At 38.4% G+C, this 15445-nt stretch overlaps 5 protein-coding genes across 6 annotated transcripts; 4 read left to right on the forward strand and 1 right to left on the reverse strand.

Moving 5' to 3' along the window:
• LOC18778126 (probable myosin-binding protein 5) lies at window positions 306-3331 on the forward strand. 2 transcript variants are annotated; one of them, XM_020564235.1, is made up of 4 exons: window positions 306-1071; window positions 1228-2058; window positions 2200-2455; window positions 2572-3331. In XM_020564235.1, exons 1-3 carry the CDS (start codon window positions 306-308, stop codon window positions 2421-2423), a joined length of 1821 nt encoding a protein of 606 aa, XP_020419824.1. In that variant the 3' UTR covers window positions 2424-2455; window positions 2572-3331. The 2 variants fall into 2 exon arrangements, with proteins under 2 accessions (XP_020419824.1, XP_007210877.1); XM_007210815.2 differs by having other exon boundaries at window positions 2200-3331.
• LOC18777686 (serine/threonine-protein phosphatase PP2A catalytic subunit) lies at window positions 3088-6506 on the reverse strand. The gene is made up of 6 exons (XM_007209324.2): window positions 5966-6506; window positions 4911-5025; window positions 4502-4610; window positions 4346-4423; window positions 3633-3824; window positions 3088-3552 (listed from the first exon to the last, which is right to left on the reverse strand). The coding sequence occupies exons 1-6, from the start codon at window positions 6216-6218 to the stop codon at window positions 3379-3381; spliced, it is 921 nt and encodes a 306-aa protein (XP_007209386.1). The 5' UTR covers window positions 6219-6506; the 3' UTR covers window positions 3088-3378.
• Window positions 9654-10637, forward strand: LOC18776250 (germin-like protein subfamily T member 2). Its single transcript, XM_007210025.2, has one exon. It carries the CDS (start codon window positions 9716-9718, stop codon window positions 10385-10387), a length of 672 nt encoding a protein of 223 aa, XP_007210087.1. The 5' UTR covers window positions 9654-9715; the 3' UTR covers window positions 10388-10637.
• Window positions 10849-13741, forward strand: LOC18776910 (5-formyltetrahydrofolate cyclo-ligase, mitochondrial). The gene is made up of 8 exons (XM_007209359.2): window positions 10849-11171; window positions 11278-11418; window positions 11537-11701; window positions 12457-12498; window positions 12609-12654; window positions 12837-12907; window positions 13040-13163; window positions 13276-13741. The coding sequence occupies exons 1-8, from the start codon at window positions 10886-10888 to the stop codon at window positions 13286-13288; spliced, it is 888 nt and encodes a 295-aa protein (XP_007209421.1). The 5' UTR covers window positions 10849-10885; the 3' UTR covers window positions 13289-13741.
• LOC18776282 (germin-like protein subfamily T member 2) lies at window positions 14262-15159 on the forward strand. Its single transcript, XM_007211083.2, has one exon. The coding sequence runs from the start codon at window positions 14314-14316 to the stop codon at window positions 14986-14988; it is 675 nt and encodes a 224-aa protein (XP_007211145.2). The 5' UTR covers window positions 14262-14313; the 3' UTR covers window positions 14989-15159.

The raw sequence follows: 15445 nt of genomic DNA on the forward strand, positions 1-15445 counted from the left end.
CAATCAAATTCCACCACCCAAAATTTAAAATCTTGATTTGGAAAAGTTTGCCCCTCTCCTTGTTTAGGCATTTACACAGACACACACAGACACGGAGAGAAAGGTCATGATCTAGGAACGGTCTGCTCCACCAAGGTCATGATCTTCCATCTCATCAGCCTTTGAGCACTTTGACTCCATTTCATAGCATCTCTCATTTCCACAATCTAGACCTAACAAAGCTGCAGCAACCCAGATAAGGATAAATAAAGGCCAAATATTTCTTGGTTTTATGGTTGTTTCTGTGTTCAATCAACACAACTAAAATGGCCAAGCGATCCTTTACTCGTTATGTCGAACAAGAGCTGGGAAAGTTGCCGCATTTCGTGATCTATGCTTTGCTCGAATGGACGTTAATCATTCTGCTTTTCATTGATGGGTTCCTTGCCTTTGCTGCCAATGAATTTGCCAAGTTCTTCGAGCTGAGAATCCCATGTTGGCTCTGCACCAGAATCGATCACATCCTCGTTCATAGGGACCAAGATTTTTATTACAATGATTCCATTTGTGAAGCTCACAGGAAAGATGTTTCATATCTTGCTTATTGCCACAACCACAAGAAGCTGTCTGATATAAGAAAGATGTGTGAGGCATGCCTGCTTTCATTTGCCACTGAGAAAGAATCTGATTGCGATACATACAAGTCCTTGGTTGGTATTTTGCACAAGGATCTTGAGTGCTTTGTTGAGGATGATTACCACCAAATTCAGCTGAGTGTGCCTGCAGCAAGGACATGGGAGGAGGCAGCAGGGCAGGTTGAGAATAGTGGCAGCATTGTTCAGGTTTCATGTTCGTGTTGTGGCGTGCCATTGAAGATGAGCTCTACTTCCTCGGCCTATCCTAAGGGCAAAAATGGCAGCGCATTAGCACATGCTCCGGCTCCTTCTCCACGAGCACCGTTGAGAAACGATGAGAATCGTGGTTTGGAGTTGCCCCACATTCGTTACACAGAACTCAAACTTATGTCTGATCACGAGTCCGAGCTTCCAGAGGACGAGTATGGATCACACCCACCAAATCGTGACTCTCAATGTGAGTTGAGCGCAAAACCTTGTTCTAGCTTCCTTTTGGTTAAGTTCTTTACATGTATCTTTAAGCTGGCAGCTTTATGCTTTATCTGTCCAAATCCGATATGATTTTTTCTTTTTTGGAAACCATTAACTGATTTGGAGGATGGAATTTGTGTAGCAGTCAAGGAAGATCCCAAAGCTTCTGCAGTGCCATCATTGACAGAAGGTGATGACTTAACTGATGATGCAAACAGAACACCTGTTTTTGGCAAAGGAAACAGGTTTTTTGGGATCCCACTTACAGATTCAGCTACAAATAGTCCCAGGGTGGCTATGAGGATTTCAAGGAAATCACCACTGGAAAAAGGTAGCGACTTTGTGTTAGAATCTGCCGACGGGAGCACTCCAAATGATGCCGATTGTGATTCCATTTTGCACCGGTTGAAGAGACAGGTCCGGTTGGATAGGAAGTCGCTGATGGCTTTGTACATGGAGCTGGATGAAGAAAGAAGTGCTTCAGCTGTTGCAGCAAACAATGCAATGGCCATGATCACCCGGCTACAAGCAGAGAAGGCTGCTGTTCAGATGGAGGCCTTACAATATCAGAGAATGATGGAGGAACAGGCAGAGTATGATCAGGAAGCCCTGGAAGCAACATATGATCTGCTTGCAAAGAGAGAGGAAGAGCTCAGGATTATAGAAGCTGAAGTAGAGGCTTATAGAGAAAAATATGGATTGCTCAAGGAATTTGGCTATGAGGCTGGTGAAGAGGTCAAAGGCTTGAACAATGGTGAGCATAATGGGGAGACCACACCCAATGATCAAGTCATGTCATCAAAGGACGAGAACGTAGAGGGAGCGCTTGCTGAATCTTTGAAACCTTTGAAAGAGGAGAAAACCTACCTCCTGGGTCGGATGAAGAAACTCGATAAGAGAAGTAACTTATCAGCTAACGGGTTCCATTCCTTGCAGGGCTCTGATGGTCTGAATCATCCTGATGATGAGATAGGTAAACATAGGCAGACACACACACATACATACAAGCACATACATTTATACACACGCACACACGCACACGCACTGAAGTAGAATTTGAGCATGTTCTACTGCATTTCTAACAAAAGACCAATTTCTGTTTCCAATATGGCAGGAAATGGAAACAAAGCTGCTCTAACAAGGCAATTGTCATTATTGTCTCATCTTAGTGAAAGGGTGAAGGCCCTTGAATCAGACACTGGATTCTTAGAATATGCTGCTAAGACACTTGAGAAACATAGCGAAGGAACACAACTTTTGACAGAGATAACTCAAAACTTGCAGAAGCTTCGGCACCTTGTCATGATGCCCCCGGAGAAAAACAGCGGATTACCTTAAAAAAAAAAAAAATTATCCTGATAGTTCTCATGGTAATTGCTTATAATCCTCTCCCCAATTTTACATTATATCTTCACTTTGATTAGCTAGATAGCTTGAAGTTGAAGCTTCAATTAATTTGTAATTTTATGAACATTTACTTTACAAGGATGCTAGGATATTGTTGGCAATGCCAGAGAAGGTAGGAAAGGTGAGGCAAAAATCTTCATAGCTGACGAGCAAACCCCGCCTCGGAGTACCAGAATGGCCTTGCGAACCTCCACAGATGAATTGCTTCAAGTATACATGTTTCTTGTCCACTAGAGTTTCTCTTTTCACTAGAGTTGTTGCTTCATGCATGGATCCAAAACCAAAAGGCATATGCTTTTTCTGTACTTATATTGTCTTTTTAAATAGAATTTTTGTTCGCAAATTACATCAAGAGAGAGAGAGAGAGAGAGAGAGAGAGAGAGAGAGAGAGAGAGAGAGAGAGAGAGAAAGCGGAAAGAGAGAGAGAAGCCGGAAATTGCCATTGATGACCAAGACAACTAGTCTGTAATGAGTAGATTAACAAGAGCCAGCCAACTTTTTGCAAATATGAGGAAGGAAGAAACAAAAACAAGAGCCAGCCTTTTGAGAAAGGAAAAAACAAAAACGAAAGAAACACATAATTGGAATCTGGAAATAATTCTTTTTTGTTCACCTGAAACTGAATGCAGCTCATAAAGCACATAACTAGTTATTGCTGTTTCCAGTCATTCCTTTCAACTCTTTTAATACAAGACACAAGTCTTACTGAGAAAATCCTATAAATCACATGAATTAAGCAACAGAACAACTTTAACCAAAAGAATGAATATGTTTTCTTTCTGTCTCTTTCTCAACTAAACATCAAAACTCATCTTCTTTGTAAGACAAATCTACAAAAAGAAATACGAAAGGAGAAGAATTGCTAATGGGTGGTAAGTTATGTGGATTACAAAAAATAGTCTGGAGTTCTGCGTGTTGCATCAGGCTCAACCTGCCGAGGTGCTGGGTCAAACTGAAGGAAATTCTGCTCCATATTCTCTCCAATCTCAAGAATTGCAGCCATATTTCCACACCGATAGCAGTAATTTGGAGCACTAAACACCGTGACAACATTCTTTTCCTAAAATAATTAAGCAAAATTAGAAACAGAACTCTGAAAGCATCAATGTGAAACAGTATTTATGCTTCTTATGCGCTAACCTGGCACCAATTGTAGCCTTCCATCACAAGCTGGTGAGCTCTAGAAATAAGACTCAGCCCATTAGTATGATTAAATTGGGCTGCTATATCTTGTCCAAATGTATACCCTGCGCCCCGAGGAGATATTCCCCATCCACATCGGTCATCCGGATCAGACCACAAGAGATCACACATCGGACCTTCATGAGGAACCTGCTCCCATTCAAACGAGGGGAAGACTAGAATTACTAAAATCGTCTATACATACACCATGAAATGACAATGCCACACCAGTATTCAAGGGATGCTTATGCCAATATATCTTGAAAAAATTGTCTAATACGGAAGACTTCAAAACAACCCCAGAGTAAGTGATGTGCTACTTCAATCTCTTCAAGTGCAGCTTTGTCAGTGACTTCTCCCTACATTAATATACTCGAGGCACTAATATTGCATAATTTACAGATAAAGCGAGTTAAATATTGGAACATCAGGACCGCTCAGTTTCTATTTCATAAAGAGTTAACAGGCAAGCAAACCCAACAACCAAAATGAGCCGTCCATGCAGATCAAAAACGAGAATGAGACAATTTTGACCATCTATGTGCAAAATAAATTATGACAACAATGTGAGCATGCATTTCACTTATATATTTCTTTCAGTTTGTGTAACACACATAAAACAGACTTGCTGAAGAAAAATATATTGTTAGAGGACGAAAACTTTAGTGTACCTCTTGTATCCGGTCCAGAGCACGAATGTTGTCTAAAGTATCTAAAGAGGGGGAGAGTCCGCCATGCAAGCAAAAGATCTAAAAGAAGGGAAAAAATGCTTGTTAAATGAGAATAATGGGGATAATAGGGTAAGATAATATCTAAAAAATTCAAACCTGACTCTCGATCAAGGCTGTGAGCGGAAGATAATCAAAAAGGTCAGTGAAATGCTTCCAGACATTAGCATTTCCATATTTCCTCAAACACTCATCATAGAAACCATACCTGAGAAGGCAACAGTTTACTGACATAAATCAGGATTTGATATTTCAGAATGACTAATTAAAACACTTGAACCCTAGTGTGTCATCACTCCTACGAAATTTAGCAACTTCCTTGGAGTATTTGTCAACATAATGAAAAAGATAAAGGTAAAACTGTCTACAACATATAAATGGCTTCTTTTACACGACTAATTGGGGAGTCTTTCGGATCAATGGCGAGTTCCACGACTTGGTCTTCACTATCAGTACTTGTAAGGTTTCACTTTTGGGATGGAAACACTTTAAAAGAATAATGCCTTACACTTGAGTTATTTGCCGACTCTCATGATTTCCTCTAAGAATTGTAATTCTATCTCTGTAACGTACTTTCAGGGCCACTAGAAGTGTGACAGTCTCCACTGAGTAGTATCCTCGATCTTGATAAGAAGAAAGAACAAAAGAGAATTACCGACAAAAGTTGTATAAGCATTTTCCGGTCAAACAAAATGATTGAACAGTCTAAAATTGTGTGGAATTAAATCATCTTTGTCATTAAATGGAAGGTAGTGTCCTACTTGCCACTACATAGTCAGAGAACCAAATAGCTTTCAATTTCGGGTTTACAGATGAAGATGTCTAATAATCTTGTTCATCAACTTTCAAAGATTGATAGTGTGCTCAATGCTCAGATAAGACACTACTTAATAAATCCGAACTATAAAGATACAAAGAAATGAGATATTAACTAAAAATTGTGAATACAATGGATAAGATGGCATGCTTGGTCAAATCATCTAAACTAACTTTTAGGCTTGCGTTGGAAAAATGTAAGTAAGTCATGGCTGGGTTAGACATGGGAACTTAAAGAGACCTTATTAAGCCTAGTGTGGTTGAAAATTACATGTGACTACTTCGCTCCATCCCTTAGACCGAACACAAGTCAAATCTAACAACACGAGCACACATAAAATTCATCCCTAAGTAGGTGTTCCCAGAGAAAAACTTAATGTTCATTTCTAGCTCATAACCAACTATCATAATAATGTAAATACCTCATGTTCTACTGCAACAGCTCAGAACCTGCCCAAGTCCTTGAATTCCATAAATAACCAGCTAAAATCTCCTCTATGTAAAGAACAAAAAGGCACCGGCCTTCCCCTTGTTACATTTACATTTTAACTAACTTCCTACCCATTTCTTCGACCAAAATAAAACTTCCTATCCATTTCAACCCAATAATGAAAACTTTCACCGAAAAGACATGTCCATGCTCCTAAAGATGTCACATTTTCCAAAAATCAATCTACTGCTAATTTCTCTAAAACAAATTAACTAAATTAAACAACAACCAGGCCAAGCGATAATGCCCTAACTGACCTACATAGTCGCCCATGAAGAGGTAATTGGTATCGGGGGCGCTGCCGCCGATCCGAAAGAGCTCGACGAGGTCGTGGAACTGGCCATGGATGTCTCCGCAAACCGTGACGGGGCACTTCACCGGTTGCACATTCCATTCCTCGACCAAAATCGCCCTCGCTTGCTCGCACAGCGTCTTCACCTCTGGCTCCGGCAGAGGCTTGCACTGCATCAAGTGCTCAATCTGACGGTCCAGATCGGCGTGCGGTGGCATCGTCGTGAATTATCTTCGCTACTCGTTGATTGGGGCACGGTCTGAGCTGAACTCGCCGGAAATGGAGTTGATTCTAGGTCATCTCTTCGGGGCGAGATGCTGGAGATTAGGGTTAGGGTTTGAGAAGAGAGGGAATTTAGGATTGGGTGCTGAAGCTCAATTTTTCTGTTGCTGGTAACTGGTGAGCACATTGTTCGTATATGCTGTAGGATTGCATATTTAATAAGTTACCTTACTTGACATTCATGTGGCATTGGCATGTCGATGTATCCAATAGCTGGCCCAAATTATAACATATGGACGATGTAATTTCCAAATCAATAAGGCTGCTACTATTATTATGTGGCTGATGAGTTGGATGTGCTATGTCAGTTTCAAATTAAATTTTCGTACATTTCATTAGGGGTTTTTAGGTTTAATGGTCCTTAAATTTAGACAAGATTTGTATTTTAATTTTTTTATTTTTAAAATTATTTTCATGGTCTTTTAACTTCACTTTTAGTAGGACAAATAATAGTGTCGTCAAGTTTGTTATCTTTGTTGTTAAATATAGGGGTGGACATGGTTCGGTTTGGACCGGTTTTTGCCTCAAATTAGAACCGATTCGATATTATTCATCCGGTTTGGTTCGGTTCGATTTTAATAAAAAAATTTCAAAAAATGTCCGATTTGGTTTGAATCGGTTCCGGTTCCGGTTCGGTTTTGAACCGGATTATAAAAATTATTTTTTAAAATTATTTTTTAATACAATTCTCAACTGAAATATTAATTTTTTACTTGAAAATTAACAAATTATTCAATTTCATATAAAAAATAAATATTAAAGTGAGAAAAGAGAGATATTTTGACATTGAACTTGGATAAATATTATGTTTTTTTTAGTAAAATTAAAAATATAACATTAAATATAAATATATATTGAAATTATATATTTTTTTAGTTTCACCAGTTCGGTTCGGCCCGGTTCAGTTTTTGAAGACATGGAATCGGATCCGGAACCGGTCCAAACCGGTCCAGTTCAGTTTTTGACTTTTTGGTCAACTCGGTTTTTTTCCGGTTTGGTTCGGTGCGGTTCGGCTCGGATTTCCGGTTCGCCTGTTTGAGTGCCCATCCCTAGTTAAATATAGGGGCAAAATAATATTTTCATATTATTTTAAATTTATGCACCCATTTTCTTCCTATTCGCTCTCCAGCATTCATCCTCTCCTACATTTATGTTTCTCAGTTCGTAAAAATTGTGCAACTATGTTACTCTCTCTCTTTAGTCACTCCTTCAACACCTATTGATTTCTCCCCCAAACCGTACTCTTCAACAGAACTCGAACCCAACACAGTCTCTCAGCCACATTATTTATAAATTTTTCAAAATTCCCCAATACATAATAAAATTTGAAAGAAACAAAACAAAACATATTCCTCGTATTTGGAGGAGGTAGAGTGATGCCATATAAAGTTTTTCTCCCCCAAACTGTACATTGTTCCTTCATAAAATCCAAGCCAACCCAAATCTTTCTCAAACTCCACCATTTCCATAATTTGCAAATAAATTAATTAATGAAATAAAAATGAAAAAAATGCATAGAGATAGTGTCTCAGTGATGAAGGATGAGCGATTGAAGAGGAAAAGAGGAATCTAGGGTGTGTGGGTGATGATGGAGGAGGAATGATTGAAGAGAGAAAGGGAATGGAGGAGAGAAAGGGTGTCGAAGAGAGATGATAAAATAGGTGCAAAAAACATATGTAAAATTTTAATTTGAAACTTAAATTGGTTTCCAGCTGTCAATATTTTATTGGATGGGATACTAAGTTGGATGCTGATTGTGGAATCCCTGTGAAAGGAAAAACTTTCTCCCATAAGTGAAGCAATTTTCGATTTTGACCCTCAACAATACATCATGTGTCATGCACATGCTCAAATTTAACATAAAAAGTTAACAAAAGTGACGGCATGATCATTTGTCCTAACAAAACTAAAGTTGAAGGACTACATGAACGATTTTGGAAATTGAGGGACTAAAATGCGAATCAGGTCAAAATTTAAGGACCTTTTAACTGAAAACCCCAAATTTCAATCAATGAGTTAATATGAAGGCCTATATAAAATATATACCAAGATTAATCAGAGAGTTGATTTTGAAGAATTGTAAAATCTCCTCTATAATCACAAAATATAAATGGTACTTGTGTCTCTGGACCAATGTGATCAGTGTCTTGTTCACGTAACATTAGCATGTGATGCTTGCAACAAATTTTCTTCCTACACTAACAACTAAAGTTACATGAAAATAATAATAAAATTGAATTACAAGCCACAAAAAGAACTGATACCTCAAGCTCAAGGATCACAAAAAGAACTGATACCTCAAGCTCAAGGTTGATCCTTGTACTTGCCATCTTGTTTTGATCACATCCAATGAAGTGGTAATTGGGATTGCTTATGGAATTTTTTACTTCCCATACCTGAATGGATTAGTAAACTAGTTATTCTCCCTCCAATGCTAGTCTAAAGGTATTTATTATTGAATTTTTAATTGAATTTTTTGGTGTCGACAAGCATTGGGTTGCGGCAATGGAGGGTTGTGGAGGAAGAGGAGGATTGTGGATGAATTTCCTAATTTATCCTCACTTTTGACAGCAAATTTAACAGAATTTGACGGAAAGACTAATGGTGCAACACAACACCTAATTGAGTGACGTCTGCAACTAATAATTGAGTTCAGTAACCTAAATATGACTACGGGTATAATTGAGGGACCATTGCTGCGAATAACCCTTTCAATAAATAAGTCCAAAATGCCACATTGACATTTGGCTGAGCATGGAGAGACCTATAGTTGTTTTCTTGGATAATATTGCTGATCTTTTTATTAAAAATAAGAAAGTAAAAACAGAAAACAACCAAATCCATATTGGTAAAAAAAAAAAAACAGTTTGAATCCAAATTTAAATCATTAGTATAGGTATTCATCTATTTCTTGTTTTCTTTTGATAGTTTACAGTTCAAGTAATTAAGAATAATTATCATCACTCCATGTTCTGTGTTCAAATATCCCTCTCTTTTAATGCCTCGATTGATCAATATCTTCCACATCCATTTCTAACCAAAACATGTAAATTATTTGAAAAATAACCAAAATAAATAAAAAGATCAACCCTATTCTATTAACTTCGGTCTTTATCTCAATATCACACAAGTTCACAACATCCTTGTCATAAGCCAACTAGCAACACAACCAACATCCAATTAAGTATCTTCAATTTTCCAATATAAAACTTTCAATCCCTACTTTTTTTTTTCCTTTCCCCATGGTTGCTGATGTTTATTTTGTTTAATTCTGGTTGGATTTTGCTTGTCTGGTTTCTAATGCTTGTCTCATATCCAATAATTCAAAAGAAAAATATAATTAACTTACAGATAGGTACCATATATGATTTCTATATACTTGACTTAAAACTACTCGGTTTTGAAACTGAATTAAGTGAAGTCTTTTGCAGCCATGATCACCTCATCAAGCTTCCCATTTCTCTGCCTCACAATCTCTGTACTCTTTCTTCTTCCCTTGCCCTCCTCCTATTCTGCAGACCCTGATCCATTACAAGACCTGTGCGTGGCAGATTTAAGTGCCTCCACACCAGCCGATTATAACTTTCCCTGCAAACCCATCTCAGAGATCACATCAGATGACTTTTTCTTCGACGGCCTGACCAAACCAGGAAACAAAACCAAAGTTTTTGGGGTATCTGTATCAGCTGGCAATGTCCTCACATTTCCTGGGCTCAACACTCTTGGCATATCACTCAACAGAGTTGGGTTTGCGCCACGTGGCATCGTCCCACCTCACTCACACCCTCGAGCCAGTGAGGTTGGGGTCGTCATGGAAGGCAAGATCCTCACTGGTTTTGTGACGACTAAGAATGTTTTTTACTCCAAGGTTTTGACTGCTGGGGAGGTTTTTGTGATTCCCAGAGGGCTTGTTCACTTTCAGCTCAATGTTGGAGAAGGTGAAGCCCTTGAGTTTACTGCTTTCAACAGTCACTTGCCTGGTTCTGCTGCGGTTCCTTTGAATCTATTTTCTGCCACGCCTTCGATCTCTGACCATGTGTTGACCAAGACGTTTCTAGTGGGTGAAGATATTATTGATAACATTAGATCCAAGTTTAGGTTTTGAGATGCTTTGAAGATTGATTAGTTATAGTTTTGGTTTTGTTGGAAGATTGTGTTCTTTGTTTGTAAAAGGTTTGACTTGTTTTGTATTTGGTTCAACATCTTTCTAAAAGTGTGAGGAATGTTAAAGTGCACTTTGTAGCTCTTTTAATTTTCAGTGTTTTATTTTTCCGAATAAAATGTGTAGCAGCTGTCGTTAGCAGAACTCTATACAAATAAACTGATAATGCTTATGCTCCACTTGTAACTTTTTTACTATCACAATCCACATTCTCTCTTTTCTAACTTCCATGTTTTGTTTTCTGCTACAACATTGCATTTTTTTTTTAAGGATGTATTGCATTTTGAAAAAAATAACATAAGACATTTCATTGTAAAGAGAGAAAATTCAAAATGGGGAAGAAAAAAAATTCAGAAAACATGATGTGTGTTGAGCATAAAAACCAACTTTTGCAAGGGCCCTGGTATAAAACAGAGTAATTAACAAAGAGGACGCGCGCACATGGCAGGTAGGTTGGTGGTGGCGCTGATGGCCCAATCGTGCACATTAGCAACTCCCCCATCAGCCGTAGCCGCAATTTCCCTCAAACTCTCCCGCGCCGCTATCCTTCGCCCTCCCCCTTCATACGCACCACCATCGCTTTCCACTCGAACAATCACAATGAACATCAACAGTCAAGAACAACAGCAAGACAATCTCGACGGCATATTCAAGCAGAAACGGATCCTACGGTCCAAAGTCCGCAAAGCCCTCAAGGCCATGGACCCCACACTCAGATCCCATGAAGGTAACAAGCCACTCTTCACTTTACTGAACCAGTATGCTCTGCGTCAATTCCATTTAATTAAATTAAACAAAAACTCAAAGTCTGCAAATTTTTTGTTTTTGATTAGATAATGCAATCCAGAGTATTGTGTTGGAAGCTCCGTGGTTTAGATCTTGTCAAAGATTATGTGCATATATATGCTGCAGTGCTTTGAGGGAAGTTGATACCTCCAACGTGTTGTCTGCAATTCTTCAAAGTCCACTCAAAGGTGTGATTTTTATGTGCCCATCTCCAAATTTTAGTTTTTTTAGCATGCTATAGTAGCCTGAAATCAGAATTTTTGATAAATTTGTTCTGGATTCTTATGTTTTTTGTGTTTTATGAAGAGGGTGATGCGCGGGTGAGGAAAAAGCTTTATGTTCCGCGGGTGGAGGACAAGAATTGTCACATGAGAATGCTCAACATCTCATGTATTGATGATCTTGTTGCGAATTCGATGAACATTTTAGAACCAGCTCCAATCGATGCTGATGGAAATGAACGGGAAGATGGTAATGTTTCACTTATTTTAGGGGATAATAATGTCTCTGATTGAAGTCATTCTCTATTATTTACAGATTCTTGATGTCACAAAACTAGTCTCAAAGTTGAAATGTTTGAGTATTTGCATTAAAATTTGAACTTCATAATACTAGAGGTTACAAAAGTTGAGATGGGATTAACATATTCTAAGATTTGTAGTCAAATTTCCAAACTTTTGCTCTTTTGAGAGTGCTTCTGCTGAAGCCTCAAAGTAGTGTCTTCCATTTCTCTTTATGGGTGGCACAATCTAAAGACTAAGCAATTGTGTAAGACCAGGTTAGGATGGGAAAATTTATCATTCGTACAGCTTTCAACAGGGTTTCTTAAGCCTAGTTTTCCTTAAAATACCCATTTGTAATATTATAATTCTCAGGTTTGGGCATCAGAATGTTGCCAGAAATTGTAACACGGTAATTTACAAGTAACAAGATAGGGAGAGGAAACATGAGTAGCCTTTGTTTTTCTGAAACTCATGACACAATTCTTGTACTCCCTTCACCGAGACCTTGTCTAGGCTGTTTAGCCTGATATACATAAGCCTTATTCCTGGAATCATATTGTTTGATGTCCATATGTTCATGTAGGGGTGGGCTTCATAGACACCTTGGCACTTGTTTTTTAATGCTGACAAAAAGAATGTAGGATGGGTTTCATATTGTATATATGTGAGTTTACCGATGTAATTATGTTGAATCTTATATCTAAAGGGTCTCTCTTGGTGCAGTTTTACAGGCAAGCGACCCAGTTGATTTGTTCCTCTTACCGGGTAGAACTTTTCTTCCTATTTTCTTAATACTCATCCATTTACAGGATGTGTTATAATTATCAAAGTCAAACTGTAGTTAACTGCATTTGCTTATCCTTTTATGCTGGCAGGACTAGCATTTGACAGATCTGGGAGACGCTTGGGTCGTGGTGGAGGGTATGGTTATAAAGTTTTTATTCAGTTTTTCAAGTACCATGTATTCAGTTGTTTGGAGATATCACTGCTCTCCTTAAATAAAGGCTGCTAGAGCTGTGGTTTTTTCTCCCTTATATATTTTGAAGAAAACAAACTTAAGTATCTTATGCATAATTGATGTTAACGCGTTGTAACTTCTACAGTTATTATGATACCTTCCTGAAGAACTACCAAGAGCTTGCAAAAACACGCAATTGGAAGCAACCACTCCTTGGTATGCATCATTTTTTGTTTCGCCTTGTATTGTAGCATATATGCCTCGGATCTGAAAGTCAGTGTACTCAGTGTTCTAGGTAATATGGTGGTAGTGTTGGTATTTTAATCAAGGTTGGTGGCTTTATTGCAGTTGCACTGTCCTATTCTGTACAAATATTGGATGAAGGTGTACCGGTCACTCCACATGACATTCTGGTGGATGCGCTTGTGTCCCCGGCGGGTGTTATTCCCATCAGCCCAGCAGCTTTAGACAGGTATGACTGAGTAAATCTTTCATTATGAGTTTATTTTTCTTCACTTTTCTGGGTGCAGATATGTGTTATTATTATTATTATTTTTGTTATCAAATTCATACAACATATACAGGATGAGGCCTTGATAACAAAACTAGAAGCTTTCGTCGTAGATCAGATCCTCATGGAGTTGGACTCTGGCTTCCCCTTGATCTGTTAAAGGAAATAATCTTGGTCTGCCTGAGATACAGGGCTCGGCCAGCGTCGTCAAATGAATCCGCGAAGTTCTGGTCCTCTGGTACATCAAAGTTATTGTTTTTAGAATGAGGATGTTCTTTTCCTGTATTCTTCTTCTGCTTTTCTGCTAAACTATTTTAATTCCATGAGTTTATGCATCTGTGGAAGAGGTCCCATTTGAACTCTCAAATTAAGGGTACCTGACCTCTATTTGGTTTTTACATACTGATTGTAATGAAGTTGCTTTCAACTCATGCAGTCATGCAGAACTGCTTCACTAGATAATACCCACATACTGATTGTAAAGTTATGAACCCCACATACTCTCTAGAATAATCAAAATAATCTTCATAATTGGACCACCAGGTGAATCATAAGGATATAGATATATATTTAATAATGAGTTAGCATATAAACAAACTGATTATTATCATTTTTAAAAAATATTTTAGTCAAATAATGGTTTTCTTGGATATATATTTACTGTTCTTTCATTTTCTAAATCTTCATAATTGTACCTGTTAATCAGACGGATATCTTTAATAATGAGGTAGCATATAAACATATAGCCAACTAGTCTCAACTGTTTGGAAAACTAACAAGATTGTTGACGATGTTAACTTTGATGTTTCGCCAACCAGCCTCACCCAATATCCAATTAGGATTGTTTTTTTCCATTATAAATCTATCAGTTGTGTACCATGGATGATGCCGATGTTGGTCGCTTGTGCATACTTAGTTTCTAAATGGTGGCCTGAAATCCAATAATGAAGAAATAAAAAAGTAAGTTTCCAAATGGTGGCCTGAAATCCAATAATAAAGAAATAAAAAAGTAAGTCTTAATATGTATATATATACATCTATGTAGTAGAACCAGGGTCTATCTATACCTTACCTTGGCTTGAACTACAAGAAAGTAGTGTGTTCTGAAGCTATGGTCACCTCATCATCATCAAGCTTGATATTGTTCTGCCTCACAGTTTCATTGCTTCTTCTTCTTCTTCCCTTGCCCTCCCATTGTGCAGACCCTGATCCTTTACTAGACTTGTGTGTGGCAAACTTGACTGCCTCCACATCATCTAGCTACTTCCCCTGCAAACTCCCCTCGGAGGTTACTGCAGATGACTTTGTCTTCGACGGGCTGAGCAAGCAAGGTAACGTCACGAACCTCTTTGGGGTGGCTGTGACAACCGGGAATGTCCTTTCGTTCCCGGGGCTCAACACTCTCGGGTTATCCATGAACAGAGTTGACTTTGGGCCAGGTGGGATTAACCCGCCTCACTCGCACCCTCGTGCTAGTGAGATTGGGATTGTCATTGAAGGGACGATCCTTTCAGGGATTGTGACAACTAAGAATGTGTACTACGGTAAGGTCGCGACTGCGGGGCAAGTGTTTGCGGTTCCAAGGGGACTTGTTCACTTTGAGCTAAATCTTGGGCAAACAAAGGCCCTTTTCTTCACAGCTTTCAACAGCCACTTGCCTGGCTCCACTGTTCTTCCTCTAAGTCTATTTGCTGCGGCCCCTTCAATCCCAATGGAAGTGCTGACCAAGACCTATCTAGTGGATGAAGATGCGATCAACGCCATGAAATCCAAGTTCGTCTTTTAAAATAATATGAGTGGAATTTTCGATTTGTTTCGCTTTGTTTGAAGGTTTGGATTGTATGTATATAGTAATGTTAATGTTGTATGGGTAGACGAAGTTTGAAAAATAAAGCTGGGGCCGTACGTCCTTGTATCGTATGTGCATACTCTTTATTATTATTTCTCTTTGGCAACATTCCTTTTGCATCTGTTTCATAATGTTATGTATTGTATGGCAGCTTATTAGACATACATACAATTGCAACAAGGGGACTCAAATGAATTCTTAACAAAGAATTATGCCTTTCTATCGAACTATAAAATTATATGAGAAAAAATGCTAGCCATACAATATTTATATAGCACTGTGTGTCTCACCTCTCTAATAGAGGCGAACCTCAATGTATTGTTAGGCTCCACCTTTCTAATAGTGGTATGCAAATGTGGTATGACTAGCATCGTCAGTCTTATAATTTCATTTG

This window comes from Prunus persica, chromosome G5 (genome assembly GCF_000346465.2).
Source record: "Prunus persica cultivar Lovell chromosome G5, Prunus_persica_NCBIv2, whole genome shotgun sequence".
NCBI lineage: Eukaryota > Viridiplantae > Streptophyta > Magnoliopsida > Rosales > Rosaceae > Prunus > Prunus persica.

Coding starts and splice junctions, on each gene's coding strand:
- LOC18778126 (XM_007210815.2), top strand. CDS start 306: ATGGCCAAGCGATCCTTTACTCGTTATGTCGAACAAGAGCTGGGAAAG. Junction 1,072..1,227: donor ACCAAATCGTGACTCTCAAT/GTGAGTTGAGCG, acceptor GAATTTGTGTAG/CAGTCAAGGAAGATCCCAAA. Junction 2,059..2,199: donor TCATCCTGATGATGAGATAG/GTAAACATAGGC, acceptor CCAATATGGCAG/GAAATGGAAACAAAGCTGCT.
- LOC18777686 (XM_007209324.2), bottom strand. CDS start 6,218: ATGCCACCGCACGCCGATCTGGACCGTCAGATTGAGCACTTGATGCAG. Junction 5,026..5,965: donor CTTCATGGGCGACTATGTAG/GTCAGTTAGGGC, acceptor CTTCTTATCAAG/ATCGAGGATACTACTCAGTG. Junction 4,424..4,501: donor CAGCCTTGATCGAGAGTCAG/GTTTGAATTTTT, acceptor CCCTTCTTTTAG/ATCTTTTGCTTGCATGGCGG.
- LOC18776250 (XM_007210025.2), top strand. CDS start 9,716: ATGATCACCTCATCAAGCTTCCCATTTCTCTGCCTCACAATCTCTGTA.
- LOC18776910 (XM_007209359.2), top strand. CDS start 10,886: ATGGCAGGTAGGTTGGTGGTGGCGCTGATGGCCCAATCGTGCACATTA. Junction 11,172..11,277: donor CACACTCAGATCCCATGAAG/GTAACAAGCCAC, acceptor GTTTTTGATTAG/ATAATGCAATCCAGAGTATT. Junction 11,419..11,536: donor TCTTCAAAGTCCACTCAAAG/GTGTGATTTTTA, acceptor TGTTTTATGAAG/AGGGTGATGCGCGGGTGAGG.
- LOC18776282 (XM_007211083.2), top strand. CDS start 14,314: ATGGTCACCTCATCATCATCAAGCTTGATATTGTTCTGCCTCACAGTT.